Below are 13,672 nucleotides of genomic sequence, written 5' to 3' on the forward strand. Positions count from 1 at the left end.
TGTTAAAAATTTGGAGAGTTGCATGAGCTCATTTTCAATGCATTTGTGGAAATTTGATTCATGGCTGTCCCTCATGGATTCATGGATGTTCAGTCCCTCCTCAAAAAAATAATGAATCATTTGGGCCAGGGCTGAGGGTTCCACTCTTAAAATCTCTGCTAGCGGCCACAACGCTACAATGCTGCATCCCCACCCTTTATCTGTGGAGGAGCGGTTGCACCTTGAACAATGCACCTGCAAGGAAATGGCTCTCTTTTGGGTTGGAAGACAACCGTTTTGGAGGGGAAATTTTTATGGTGAACAGGATTTGGTTCAGAGAAATTCTTGGCCTTTTGCTGCACAGAGGTGGTTATTTACTTTTGACTGGAACTGTGCCATGAATGTAATTGTGATCATGGTAGACACATTTATACCTTTCATATTGAACTATCCACTGTTTGTTGCTAAGTGATCTGTTGCATCATATACTGCTGAGCTAGTGTTTCATTAGGAATGAATATTCACGACTTCAAGACTATTCATCAGAGGATGGTGATTGCCAGGCACAAAAGATTCCCCTCTGTGAAGATGAATTTGAAGAGATCCTAAAACACCCTATGTATGGAAATTTAGCTGGTAAATTATCACTTGAAAACATCAGTTAGAGGAAAATATGCATTCTGTAGTCAATGGGTATTTATTTTAAACTGTATTAATCTTCAGTGTTTTATATGGCTCCAAAAATGCTCAAGTATAGTCTATTTGTGGGTGGAATCAGAAAACGACTGAAAATTCTGGGAATTAGCTTACCATTTCTGTCAATGTAAATGTGGTCAATTGAGATTAAGAAAAATTTTAACTATGAGGCTTAGCATTTCAAAATCTATTTTCTATGCATCAATGATGTAGTCAATGGAAAAAGTTGGTTCATGGATGAGCTATTGCCATTCACAATGGACTTATTGGGACTGTTTTGGTAGCTCAATTGATATTTTGGTTTTTGTTGATTTACATTCATTAAAAATAATTCGCATTGCAGAGAAGCCCAAGCTTTATCTCGATGGAATTATTGGCAAGAAGATCAAGGTTCGTGCTGGAGAGCCTATTATTGTGAATATTCCAATGACTGGTGCCCCAACACCCACTGTGGAATGGACCAAGAATGGCCTCCATCTGCCTGATTCAAACAGAGTATCAGTAAGTATTTCTCATTCAGAGACCTATCTAGCATTTTTATGCTCCTGTTTTCATCTATTTTATTCATATTCTTTGTTTGTCAAAAACTGAAATTAGGTGGATTTTTTTTTTTAGTACAAGAGATGAATGTATTGAAAATTTTATACTGAATGGGCATTAACTTTCTGCTGTGTCTTAAAAGATAAGAAATAACTTTTTATAGCACCATCTGGCGTTTGAATATTCTAATTCATTGCCTTACTCTAACTGAGCCTCTTCAAAATTTATGTTTATAGTTTATTGGTTTCTTAAATTTGATCACATGTTTTTTATTACAGTATGAGACAAATAGTGAGGCCACCAACTTGAGAGTCGAAGCATCAAACAGAAATGACTCTGGAAAGTATACCATTACAGCCAAGAATGACTTTGGAAAAGATTCAGCTGACATTGAAGTTATTGTTGTCGATAAACCTGGAATGCCCAAAGGTCCTATTACTTACACAAATACTACCCAAGATAGTGTCTCAATGTCTTGGAGTCCTCCATCGGATGATGGTGGTGGTGATATCACTGGTAAATATTCTAAACTTATTGGAACTTTTTATTGAAAGAAGGGGTTGTAACCGACATTTAAATTATATGGGAAGCTCACTTGAAACAATTCATTAGTAAAATTGGTAATGCGGTGTTAGAAATATATAGCTTGCTCATTGTCCTCTCCTTGGTTTTGTTATCTTCCCTAGCACTAAAACACCAGCACTCTAAATTTATAGCACTATAAATGCCTTGTAGGTGGATTCATTTTCTTCTTCATATTTAATGTGAAATCACATTGTTCTTCTAGGTTACATAGTGGAAATGACTGAATTTGGAGTAGACAGCTGGAGGCAAGTTCCTGGTTTCTGCCCCAAGCCATCGTTTACCGTCAAAGGTCTCAGCGATGGAAAGCGATATGTATTCCGTGTCAGAGCTGAGAATATTTATGGTGTCTCAGAACCTCTTGAAGGAAAGCCAGTGGTTGCTAAGAGTCCATTTGATCCACCTGATGCACCATCAACCCCAGAAATCACAGCATATAGTCCTAACAGCTGTAGTCTGTCTTGGAATCCTCCTACAATTACTGGAGGAAAACCCGTTACTGGTAGGCAGTTTCACCTTCTGATACTGAAGTATAGGATGCCTTACTGTAATGTAAATTTATATTACGTGAACAAAATACATGTGTATTTTATATTTAGTCGGAATATTTTTTTCTGAGATTATATTCACTATCATCTTCAATTGTAAGCACTCTCTGATGAATTTCTGATGCATTTGTCTAGGCTACTATGTTGAGAAACGTGAGAGAGGCGGTGAATGGATCAAGTGCAATAACTACCCTACACCAAATACAACTTTCACTGTTCAAGATCTCAGGGAAGGATCTCGTTATGAGTTCAGGGTTATTGCAGTGAATGAGGCTGGACCTGGAAAACCAAGCAAACCCACTGAGCCAATAACTGCTCAAGCACAGCGCTGTGAGTAATATATTTATGCTGATTGGGGCTAATTATTCCCTGTGTAGATGGGTCAGTTCCGTTCTGTATTAATTCCAGTATCACTCTCAGTTCTGGTTCTTAATTCTTCTGATTCCATCAGATCGCTCAATTCTCTGTAGCAAAAGGAGTTTTTTTTTCTAATTTTATGCTTAACTTGGAAAATCTTAATTGCATTTTTGAGAATGCTCCTTTGTTTCATTCAACCCCATATCGCTCGGGATACAGGTGAGTCAGTGATGATCATTGAGTCACATGAGCAATGTAACTTCCCCACCTCCATTTGACCTGAAGGGCGTAAGCTCAAGAAATAAGACTAGGCCTGTTGGTGTTGCCATTGTGTAGAATCACCTGTGAATATAGGTATTTGCATGCTAGAAATACGATTCTCTTTTTGCATGACTTTTGAAGCCTTACTGCACAAAGAGGAGGCTTTTTAATGGCTCTTATGCCTGTTCTGCCTTCTCTGAGTGATTTTAAAAATCAAGTATACAGAATCCCAGAAAATTTTAGTTTATTAGAAAAATTTTGCTTTCTGCATTTAAGATCGTCAACTGGTGTGTCACTATACAATTTCTTTACAAAACATTGACTTTCAACTCGTGTTCAAGGCTCAAACAAGTTTTCCCGCCATGTATTTTGGCACTGATTCTGTTTGGCATTGATTTCAATTCCAACGTCACATACTGATTGAATGGAGAATCAAAGAGCAGAACTAATCCATCCCTAATTCCCAGCATTCTTCTTGTCTTGTTAAATTTGTCAGATAATCTTTGATTGCCATGAGTGATTCATTAACCATCATATTTCAGTCAAACCTGACACTCCAGAGCCACCTAAGCCCGACAGAATCACCAAGGACAGTGTAACACTTTCATGGAGACCCCCACGCAGTGATGGAGGCTCTAAAATTAAGGGCTACCTCATCCAGAAGAAAGCAAAGGGAGACGCTGATTGGTCAAATGTCAACGATACTCCTGTCCCAGCTAATGTGTTCAAAGTAATAAAAAATTCTCTTTTTTGAGCAAATGTCTAGTTATCCTCAGTTTTGGCATTTGAATGGAGATTATGGGATGATTCTCTGACTTGCAGGTTCCTAACTTGAAAGAAGGTGATGAATATCAATTCCGAGTCATTGCTGTCAATGATGTTGGCCCCTCTGATCCAAGTCGCCCCAGCCCAAGTATTCTCATTGAAGAGCAACCAAATAAACCATGCATGGATTTGGGAGGTGTCCGCGACATCACCGTCAGGGCTGGTGAAGATTTCTCCATTCATGTGCCATACACCGCCTTCCCCAAGCCTGTGGCCTCTTGGTTTGCCAACGACAATTTGCTGGAAGAGGACGACCGAGTGTTCCAGAAGGTTTGTCAAAACATCCCATGTTTCTTCCTCTTATAAAGTATTCAAATCCTATTCTTATTAAAAAGGTGGGAATATTTACTACTGATGAATATTGCTACTATTCTTTCTATATTTCCACAGCTTGCTGATGACTATGCCAGCATTGTTGTGAAGAACTCAAAGCGATCTGACACTGGGCAGTACAGGCTGCAGCTCAAGAACCAATCTGGCTTTGACACTGCAACCATCAATGTTCGTGTTCTGGATCGTCCTGGACCTCCAGAAAATCTTCGAGCGGATGAGTTTGCAGGTGACGCTCTTACTCTCTTCTGGAATCCACCAAAGGATAATGGAGGATCAGACATCACTAATTACATAGTTGAAAAGAAAGAATCCAGAACACCGACTTGGTCGAAGGTAAGGGTGCTCCTTCCAAAATGAAAATACATAGTTTAGTGTTTAGAGTTGAACAAATGACTTACCTATATAAATTTTTGCCAACAGGTGAGTAGTTATATCACTACTCCGTTCTGTAGAATACGTAACTTGGTTATTGGAAGGATGTATGAATTCCGTGTGATGGCTGAGAACCAATATGGTGTATCAGATCCAGCCATGACATCTGATCCTGTAAGAGCTAGGCATCCATTTGGTGAGTATTGAAGGTTATTACTCAACTCCATAGTTTTTTTATAAGTATTCTTGAATACTTTATGATGTGGTCGTTTTATTGCATAGACGTGCCTGGGGCTCCTGGCGCTCCGAGAGGGGTTGAGTCAACTGAAGATTCCATTACCATCTCATGGAGCAAACCCCGGCACGATGGAGGCTCTCCAATCACGGGCTACGTTGTGGAAAAGAGGCTGATCAGCGATGACCAATGGACTAAAGCTTCTCATGCCCATTGTCCAGACACTGTTATGAAGTAAGTGAAATGCTTCGTCAGTCATTTCATTGCTCTCAATAGATCAATAAATAGGTGACCAACTGTCTGCACATACCACCAAAATTCACAGGTCAATGCAAGGAGGATTATGAGTTAGGAGAAGATGCTTGCCTCTTAGCAGTAATTAAGGATTATAATTATAGTGGGATCATTGAGAATCTAATGACCATATAGTTGAGCATGAAATGGAACTATGAAATATGGTACCACATGCCTTAATGATCTATATATAATGTAGAGATTCACATTAAATTAATTTTTAAAGTCATTAGGGAATCAGGTCAATAATTTTATTTATTTTGCATTGTTTAAGAGTAGAAATTTTAACCTCTTGAAATGATGATATGAGTAGGTATTCCACTAACATCTTTGCAAATTTCTTTTCATCTTGTGGCCATTTTCTCTCCTAACTTCTTCAGACATTAGTATTTTGCATAGGAATATGGTGACTCATATTAGGCAATCCTCCGGACACAGTATTCAACTACATACAAGCTTTGCTCATCTATTTTGAATCATCCCATTATTGCATCTTATCTTGTTTTCTTATTTATAGGGTAATTAACCTTATTGAGAATCATGAGTATGAATTCCGGGTGGCTGCTGTGAATGCTGCTGGACAAGGTCCTTACAGCTCATCATCCGATTCCATTTGGTGCAGACCTCCACCATGTAAGAGTTTATATTTGCTGAAGACTTACTGAAAACAATATTTTTAAATTATTATGAAAATTAATGGTTATATGTATCTTTTAATTCAGGTGCTCCTAAAATTACCAGTGACCTGAGTATACGTGATATGACTGTCATTGCTGGGGAAGAATTCACCATTACTGTTCCATTTACTGCTATTCCAAAGCCAAAGCCAACATGGACAATAAATGGAGAAGAAGTCATTCAGGGTGATAGAATCAAGTTCGATACCTCTGCAACCACAACTGTCTTCCTCAATAAGTGTGCCAAGCGCTCCGACTCCGGCAGCTACACCATTCAACTTAGCAACAGTGAAGGATCAGACTCAGCTACATGCAAAGTTCTTGTTGTTGGTAAGAGCTTCAGTTAATACTTCATGGAATGTAACTAGTTACTCATCATGGGTCTCCTTAGCTCTTTGGTATACAATTATATTTTTCATGAAAGCTCCAGACATGATGTCAGAATAGAGTTGGCAGTTTACTTCTCTACTCTAGATGGAGTATCGAATACATTCTTGAAAAATTGAAATATGATATTTAGCGAGCAAAATGTTGCATAACATTGCTAAATACAGTCACCCTTCATGTAGCGCACCTCAGGAGGGATGAGGATCTGTGACGGCCGATTTAATGGGTGAAACCCACGCGATGGTCCGGACACCAATCGTGTGCTTTTGGGCAACTCGATCGAATTTCCCTCCCCTCCTCCTGTTTATAATTACTCTAGCGTGCATTATGCCATTGAATGTGGTGTCTTGGGTATCTGCTGATTATTTGGGGGCTGGAGTTGAAATATCAGGGTTAGTAAAAGTTGATTGAGTTTTCGTTGGCAAGTATCGAAACGAAGCCAGATATATATCATTGGGAATGCAGTGGAGCATATGTCTTGGCAGCTTTTTTGGTTTATGGCATTTTCTTATCCATATCCTGAGTGTGAATAAATTGGCGCCAGTGCACGTGACTGTGCACAAAGTCATATGTTGCATGCAGTGCTGTTTGGTCGTCCATAATTTCCAGGAAGCCCATGAGAGGGTTCGAAAGAAAAGAGTCATTTTTATTGTCTTGGACTATGTTCTTTGGCTCTTTGTAATTAGCCAAGCTCATAATGAAGGGGTGGGAAATTTGGGTTCTTGAGCATTCTGTTGGATTTTGGCTTCATTTGACCGAGGACTGTAGCTAAGAATGAAAGGAAATATGTATCATATTGTACCAAGATATGATTGAGAGCTGAAACAAAAAATGAAATTTTCTTGTGACATATTGTAACATACTATGTTTTTGCCATAATTTTGCCTGCCTCTTCATAGTAGCTATAACTTGATGATTTCCATGCTTTATTCTCTCTGATCGTACTCCATTTTGTTTGGCTATTTTGACTTGCGTAAAAAATCCATATTAAACTCCTTTCAACCATTTGTAAACTTGACCGTATGTTTAAAAAATATATTTTGGAGGCTTCAGTATAAGTATCAATTACATCAATATCATATGAATTGCACTCTCTTGTGTTCATTTCAGACAAACCGTCACCTCCTCTGGGTCCATTGGATGTATCAGACATCACCCCAGAAACGTGCTCCCTGTCCTGGAGGCCACCTCATGACGATGGTGGCTCACCCATCACAAATTACATTGTGGAAAGACAAGATCCATCATCAGGAGTGAGTCATCTTAACATTGCCTCACTTCTTTTCTACACACTGTGACTGGATTTCATCTGTGCTTTACAGATGTGATGAACTCACTCACCAATTTTCTCTCAATATTGATTGTGATAGAGTTAAAAAAATATAGACCCTCAATTTACCTTCTTTTGACCCGGCACCCGATTCTCAAGCTATTTGCTGTAAAAAATTGATAGCCTCAACTCTTTTTCTGATGAGTTGATGATGTTTCATACTCCTACCAAGTGGGTCATTGCTTCTCAAGTACTCCTCAGGCTCACTTATCGGCCTCACGTCATTCATTGTTGCTTATACTCATGCAAGCAATTCCATCTCTCAATGAGCGCTTCTCCTTGAATCAGTCAATGAACCAGAGCAACAATGACAACACCATGAAAAGTGGGCATCAACTTTTGAAGTTGTTTATTTTGAATTCAAGAGTGGCTGAATGAGGAGAGTTCTATTTTTTTGCTACATATCTTTCTCTTTCACGTGCCAAATTCCTATAGTGAATTTTTTTGGGCTTGAGTGAACAATCGCATTGGTCTAATGTTTTTACTAAGCCTTGGTAATGAAGTCTTCAAGCATTATGTATGCCCTACTGGAAGGAAATTGAAAAATTCATGTTTGTATTAGTATACAATATTTTCCCTATCTTGTCTAATTTCCCAATGAAATATTGTTTACTTTCAGTTGTGGCTCAAGGTTAGCAGTTTTGTCAGAAGCTGTCACTATGATGTGATAGGCTTGGAGCCCAACAAAAAGTACAATTTCCGTGCCCGGGCAGAAAACCAGTATGGTGTGAGTGATCCTCTGGAGACGGACTCGCCCATCATGGCCAAATTCCCATTCACAGTGCCAGATGCTCCTGGGCAGCCCCATGTCTCCGACTGGGATAGCACCAACATCACGCTCACGTGGGATCGTCCTCGTCACGATGGAGGAGCAAGAATCCAGGGATACAAAATTGAATATAGGTACTTCTTTGAGCATTATGTTTTGTATTCATTTAGAACAAGCTTTTAGTAGATCAATTGGAATAAATCATTTGCAGTTATATACATAAAGGAGTTTGGGAAGGAAGTTAAATAAAGGATTCTTATAGAAATCCACCATCAATTCATCATAGTGTTAGTATCACTAGCCCAAATTATTTTTTTGCCTTAACTCTATATTCTCATATAGGGTAGTATTTTTGTGACATTATCTGTTGTCTTTTATGGTATTGGTGGTCATTCTATTTTATATTCATAGGCTTTCTTGATCTTTTCAGGGATGTTGTTGAGGACCAACAGTGGAGAACCGCCAATGACTATTTGGTCAAAGATACCACTTACATTGTGCACAGCCTGCTCCAGGGCAGAGAATATGAATTCCGAGTCAAGGCCAAGAATGCGGCTGGTTTCAGCAAACCTTCCCCACCATCATCCAAATTCAAGCTCAAAGGAAAGTTTGACGTACCTTCACCCCCTGGTACACCAAAGGTCATTAAGGTCGGAAAGAATTATGTAGACCTTAAATGGGAGCCTCCTAAATCTGATGGAGGTAGTAGGATTACAGGCTACATCATTGAAAAGCGTGAGGTTGGAGGTGCCTTTTGGGTTAAGTGCAATGACTATAATGTTACTGACTGTGAATACACTGTACTTAATCTCATCGAGAAAGGTGACTATGAATTCCGCATTTTTGCTGTGAATGCTGCCGGAAAGAGTGAGCCCAGCTCCTGCACAACCCCTGTTAAGATTTGTGAAGTGGAGGGTGGTATTAAACCTGAATTTGTACGGCCACTTAACACGGTAGCCGTGCCAGTGGGCAAGCAGCTGGTTTGGGAGTGCGAGGCCTCTGGCCGACCAACACCCACTTCAAGGTGGTTGAAGAATGGACGAGAGTTCACGTTGGGTGGAAGATTTAGGAGTGAACAGATAAATGGAGTTTTCAGGCTGGTAATTTCAGACGTAAGAGATGGAGATGAAGGTGACTATGTATGTGAAGCGAGCAATGCTGTGGGCTCGGTCACCTGCTCTGCAAGACTCAAGATAGGATGTAAGTTAACATAATCAGATATTGATTTGCGATCGGTGTTATTTGGTTAAGGTTCATTTCTTTTGTTTCACAAAAAAATACTTTTTTCTTGCCATTAGCTCCACCAAGAATTGAGAGAATGCCTGGCGATTTATACCTGCCTGAGGGAGATAATACTAAGGTGAAAATATTTTATTCTGGAGACCAGCCAATGGAGGTGGTTCTTTCCAAAGATGGCAAAGCTGTCGTTGAATCAACCCACATTAAGTATACAGTATTTGATGAGTACCTCATCATATTCATCAAGGAAATCACCAAAGCAGATGCTGGAGCATACACATTGTCTTGTAAAAATGATAGTGGAAGTGTTTCTGCATCATTTACTGTTCACATAACAGGTAATTTTGTTATTTTTTAAATAGAATATTCCTGGCATTGTTACCTCTCAGGTTGTATTAATGTTGATTGAAAATCTAAAGAAACACTCATTAAATATATTGTCAAATAAATTGTTAGGTTCCAAAATTTCAGTGCTGTCTTTCACTAGAATATGTGATTGGTATCACATTTTTTTCATTTTTGTTTTTGATTTTAGCTTAGGATTCATTGGTAGAAGTGGGTAACTTTTATAGTGGGGTAGCTACAGATGCAATCATTGGCCAGGAACAAGAAGTACAGATTGTCAATTAGATATATAAAATTGGCTTTTTGTAAAAATGTAAATAGGTTTACGATTTTATTGACAGTTTCTATTAATTTTGTCATGTACCTGGTTGTCTGTTTGGCCATGAGTCTTTTGTGAGAAGTTCTTTTATTTTGTTGATTCCAACTTCCAACTTGCTTCATAAAATAAGAGCAAGTTCAGAATTTAGTCTTTCTTTTTAGTGCCTCTGACATGAGACCAGAGGGTATTCTTCACATACTCACTAGCTTAGTATGCATCTTTTATGTATGAGATGGGAAGTTAGCTTGTAATGATGGAGATAGTCATAATTAATGGAAAATTATTTATAGCAAATTTTATCTTTTTTTTACTCGTAATGCTTGGCCATTATTTTTTCACATTGGATGGCAAAGAGAGGCAGTATATTTCTGCTCAATATTCTATACAAATATTTTGCTGGGATTCATGATGGAATAACTTTTAGTCTGTTTTGGCTTCAGATAATTATTTTGACAAACTACACGTGTACATTCAATTTTATTATTTTTTAGGGTTACCAGGACCACCAATAGGGCCTTTGGAAGTATCTGACATATCAAAGCACACATGTACCCTTTCGTGGAGGCCGCCTCAGTACGATGGTGGCATGAGGATCACGCACTATGTGGTCGAGAGGAAAGACATCAGCCTTACCCACTGGATCATTGTGTCAAGCTTCTGCAAAGAGACCACCTTTGTGGTGCAGGGCTTGACAGAAGGTCAGGAGTATCTGTTCCGGGTCATGGCTGTGAATGAGAATGGAATGGGACCTCCTCTGGAAGGCACTAATCCCATCAAGGCAAAGGCACCTTTCGGTGAGTTCTACATGTCTACGTGGGTGGTAGTGAAATATGTACTTGACTCACTTACTTACATTTGTGAAATGAAAGATCAGTTTATGAATTGCATAATTAAGTTTTCAAATTTATTTATTAAAAATTTGGGTAGTTAGGTAGCGTAGAGGGTGGAGCACTTGGCTGCTGATTGAGTGGTCCTGGGTTCAAGTCCCGGGTGAAGCCTTCGCACACCCCACAATAAAAAAAGTCCTCAAAGTGCGATGTGGTTGAGAGAAAGGAGCTGGACCCCTACCCTGAATTAGTGATTTCACATGTCTGGAGCTTAGTCTACCCTCATTTATCCATACCAACCGTAGGGTTAATTTACTGAGTGAATGAGTGATTAAAAATTTATTTCTATTGAAAATTAGATTTACTTGATGAGATTTGTGGACATAGTTTCCAGAAAGTATGTACATAATGAATTTAGAGCTGCAATTTTGTGTTTTCAATACATATTTACTCTTTACTTTGGGGGATTTCATGCATTCATGATGAGTATCAATACCGTTATAGTGTATCTTTTTATATAATAAATTGATTGCAGTGTTTATTTTTATTTTTCACCCCTATGTATTCCTTGTGTCATTGACCATGCATTCTGACTGTCATGAAGCTAGTGAATTAGTAACACTTATTTTGTAATATCTTCTCTTGCAAAGATCCACCTTCTGCACCTGGAACACCTAAGGTCATTGAAGTTGGCGGAGACTTTGTTAATCTGTCATGGGACAAGCCAGAGTCGGATGGAGGATCTCGCATCCAAGGCTATTGGGTGGACAAGCGGGAGGCTGGCTCACAAGCATGGCAGCGTGTCAACCAAGTCATCTGCATCACACCTCAAATCAATATCAGCAATTTGATTGAGGACAGGCAGTATGAATTCCGTGTGTTTGCTCAAAATGAAGCTGGCCTCAGTCCACCATCAACCGCATCCACCTCAGTAAAGATTAAGGATCCAAAGGGTAAAAAATAATCACATTTATATCTTAAATTTAGATCCCTTCATGTAATAATATGTATTTTTAATGATGATTATTTTTATTTATTTTATGCTCTGCATTGCATTTTAATTGTGCTGTACTCTATTGTTGTATTTTTAATTTCATTTCAGCTGCCACTCCTCCTGAGATTGTTACTCCTCTTAGAAAGGTTATGGCCGTCCAGTACAAGAATGCTCAGTTCCAGTGCAAAGTCACTGGTTCTCCAAAGCCAACCATTACATGGTAGGAAACAATTATTTGGGCTAAGTCTTCAGCATCAATAGGCAAACTCGTATTAAGGATCACACCTGAAAGCATTGGCTTATCTGTGTGATAAGCGTCCCTTTTTTTGCATTCATTCAATATACATAAACTTGTGTATTTCATTTTTTAACCCTTTCGTGTTGAATGTCGGGTGGAACCGACGAGCATTTTCATGCGCAGGAGACCTAATGTTGGCTATAGCCGTCATGGATGTTTCAACGCAAGGGAAGAGAAGTGACGGCTGAGGTACTTTCATTTGTTGGATACTTTGAGGCCCAGCCTGGAACCCATCTTAGCGAGACCTTAGGGCCACTCTGTGGCAATTGACCTGCGTGACCCTCCCACTCAATCATCATCATCCTCACTGCAGGAATCCATTATGAAGTGGTGATATTTTCAGTAGTTTTTGTAGTGATACATTTTGTTGCATACTACAATGTCTTTTATACTTTGAAATGAATTCATTGCTTTGTTCTGTGCATAAGCATTATTAAACAAAATTTTAGTGTTACAAATAACGGACCTCTGGACTTATAGTCTTAGTACCCTGTGTTCACTAACTCTGTTGTTATCAATGCAAGAAATAAGCTTAAAATTCCTCAATGCTTAAAAAAATGTTAGTAATTTCAATAGAAGAGTAAATTATTGAAAATCAAATTCAATAAATGGTTGAAAAAACATTGGTAACGCAATAAGTTGACCGTGGAGTTGACTAAGACTTGGCTAAGATAGGGTTAGAGGGTCTAGTGCAGTGGGCGGAGTAAGGGACGGGTGCCGTTGAGTTGGGTCCCAAATTGGAGGGATGAGAATACTAGGATAAGTGCACCCCAAAAAAGAGCTCCCTGCAGAGAGGTTTAAAATATTCTTATGCTACTCGTAGCACAGAACTTGTTTTCCTCTCGTAGGCGCCGGCAGGAAGGGGTTAAACTACTTTATATGGATTTAGTACATAGCAACTCTGAATTTTTTACCTTATTGCTTTCAGGTACAAGGGGGCTAGGGAACTTACTCGTGGATCTAAATATAATATGCTCCAAGAAGGAGAAACATACTCATTGGTCATTAATGATGTCTTTGGTGAAGATGCAGATGAGTATGTGTGCAGAGCTGTGAACAAGGCTGGAGTGAAGTCTACGAGAGCAGAACTAGTGATTATGAGTAAGTTTTGTTGTCAACTTGCATGTTGGTCCACCATGTATAGATTCACTTCACATTTTGTATCCTGATGGAATCAAGGCTATTTTCAGTAAAATTGGTGTTATTATGAATTTACAATCAAAACTTACTTGATGTGGCTGAATTTTATGTTAGCCTGGATGTTTTGCTTCCCCAAATGTTTTATAAATGGGATTATGGGTATCTTGCCTTCTTAGAGGTAATAAATGGTCCATGAAAATTGAAAGAGCATTGGCTCCTGCCCTTAAATTAACTTCTCTTTGCATGTGCATGTCAGGGGAATTTGTTCAATTACCACACTGCTTCTCAAAAAGCATCCATTACTTCAATAAAGTGATTCATAATT

The 13,672-nt window shown here is 38.9% G+C and overlaps 1 protein-coding gene across 33 annotated transcripts in view; it reads left to right on the forward strand.

Annotated features, from left to right (window-relative positions):
- Nucleotides 1-13,672, forward strand: part of LOC124171601 (twitchin) — a 207,858-nt gene that overhangs the window by 176,081 nt on the left and 18,105 nt on the right. For all 33 annotated transcript variants that reach the window (XM_046550781.1, XM_046550787.1, XM_046550780.1 and 30 more), the window contains 19 exons: nt 1,019-1,176; nt 1,494-1,731; nt 2,003-2,299; nt 2,481-2,675; nt 3,506-3,693; nt 3,786-4,058; nt 4,179-4,454; nt 4,542-4,689; nt 4,776-4,962; nt 5,540-5,655; nt 5,745-6,029; nt 7,197-7,339; nt 8,036-8,319; nt 8,616-9,385; nt 9,484-9,762; nt 10,580-10,882; nt 11,566-11,868; nt 12,018-12,129; nt 13,136-13,308. In XM_046550781.1, the coding sequence (XP_046406737.1) occupies nt 1,019-1,176; nt 1,494-1,731; nt 2,003-2,299; nt 2,481-2,675; nt 3,506-3,693; nt 3,786-4,058; nt 4,179-4,454; nt 4,542-4,689; nt 4,776-4,962; nt 5,540-5,655; nt 5,745-6,029; nt 7,197-7,339; nt 8,036-8,319; nt 8,616-9,385; nt 9,484-9,762; nt 10,580-10,882; nt 11,566-11,868; nt 12,018-12,129; nt 13,136-13,308 (4,728 nt within the window). The remainder of the gene's footprint in view (nt 1-1,018; nt 1,177-1,493; nt 1,732-2,002; nt 2,300-2,480; nt 2,676-3,505; nt 3,694-3,785; nt 4,059-4,178; nt 4,455-4,541; nt 4,690-4,775; nt 4,963-5,539; nt 5,656-5,744; nt 6,030-7,196; nt 7,340-8,035; nt 8,320-8,615; nt 9,386-9,483; nt 9,763-10,579; nt 10,883-11,565; nt 11,869-12,017; nt 12,130-13,135; nt 13,309-13,672) is intronic.

Source organism: Ischnura elegans, chromosome X, assembly GCF_921293095.1.
Source record: "Ischnura elegans chromosome X, ioIscEleg1.1, whole genome shotgun sequence".
NCBI classification, from domain to species: Eukaryota; Metazoa; Arthropoda; class Insecta; order Odonata; family Coenagrionidae; genus Ischnura; species Ischnura elegans.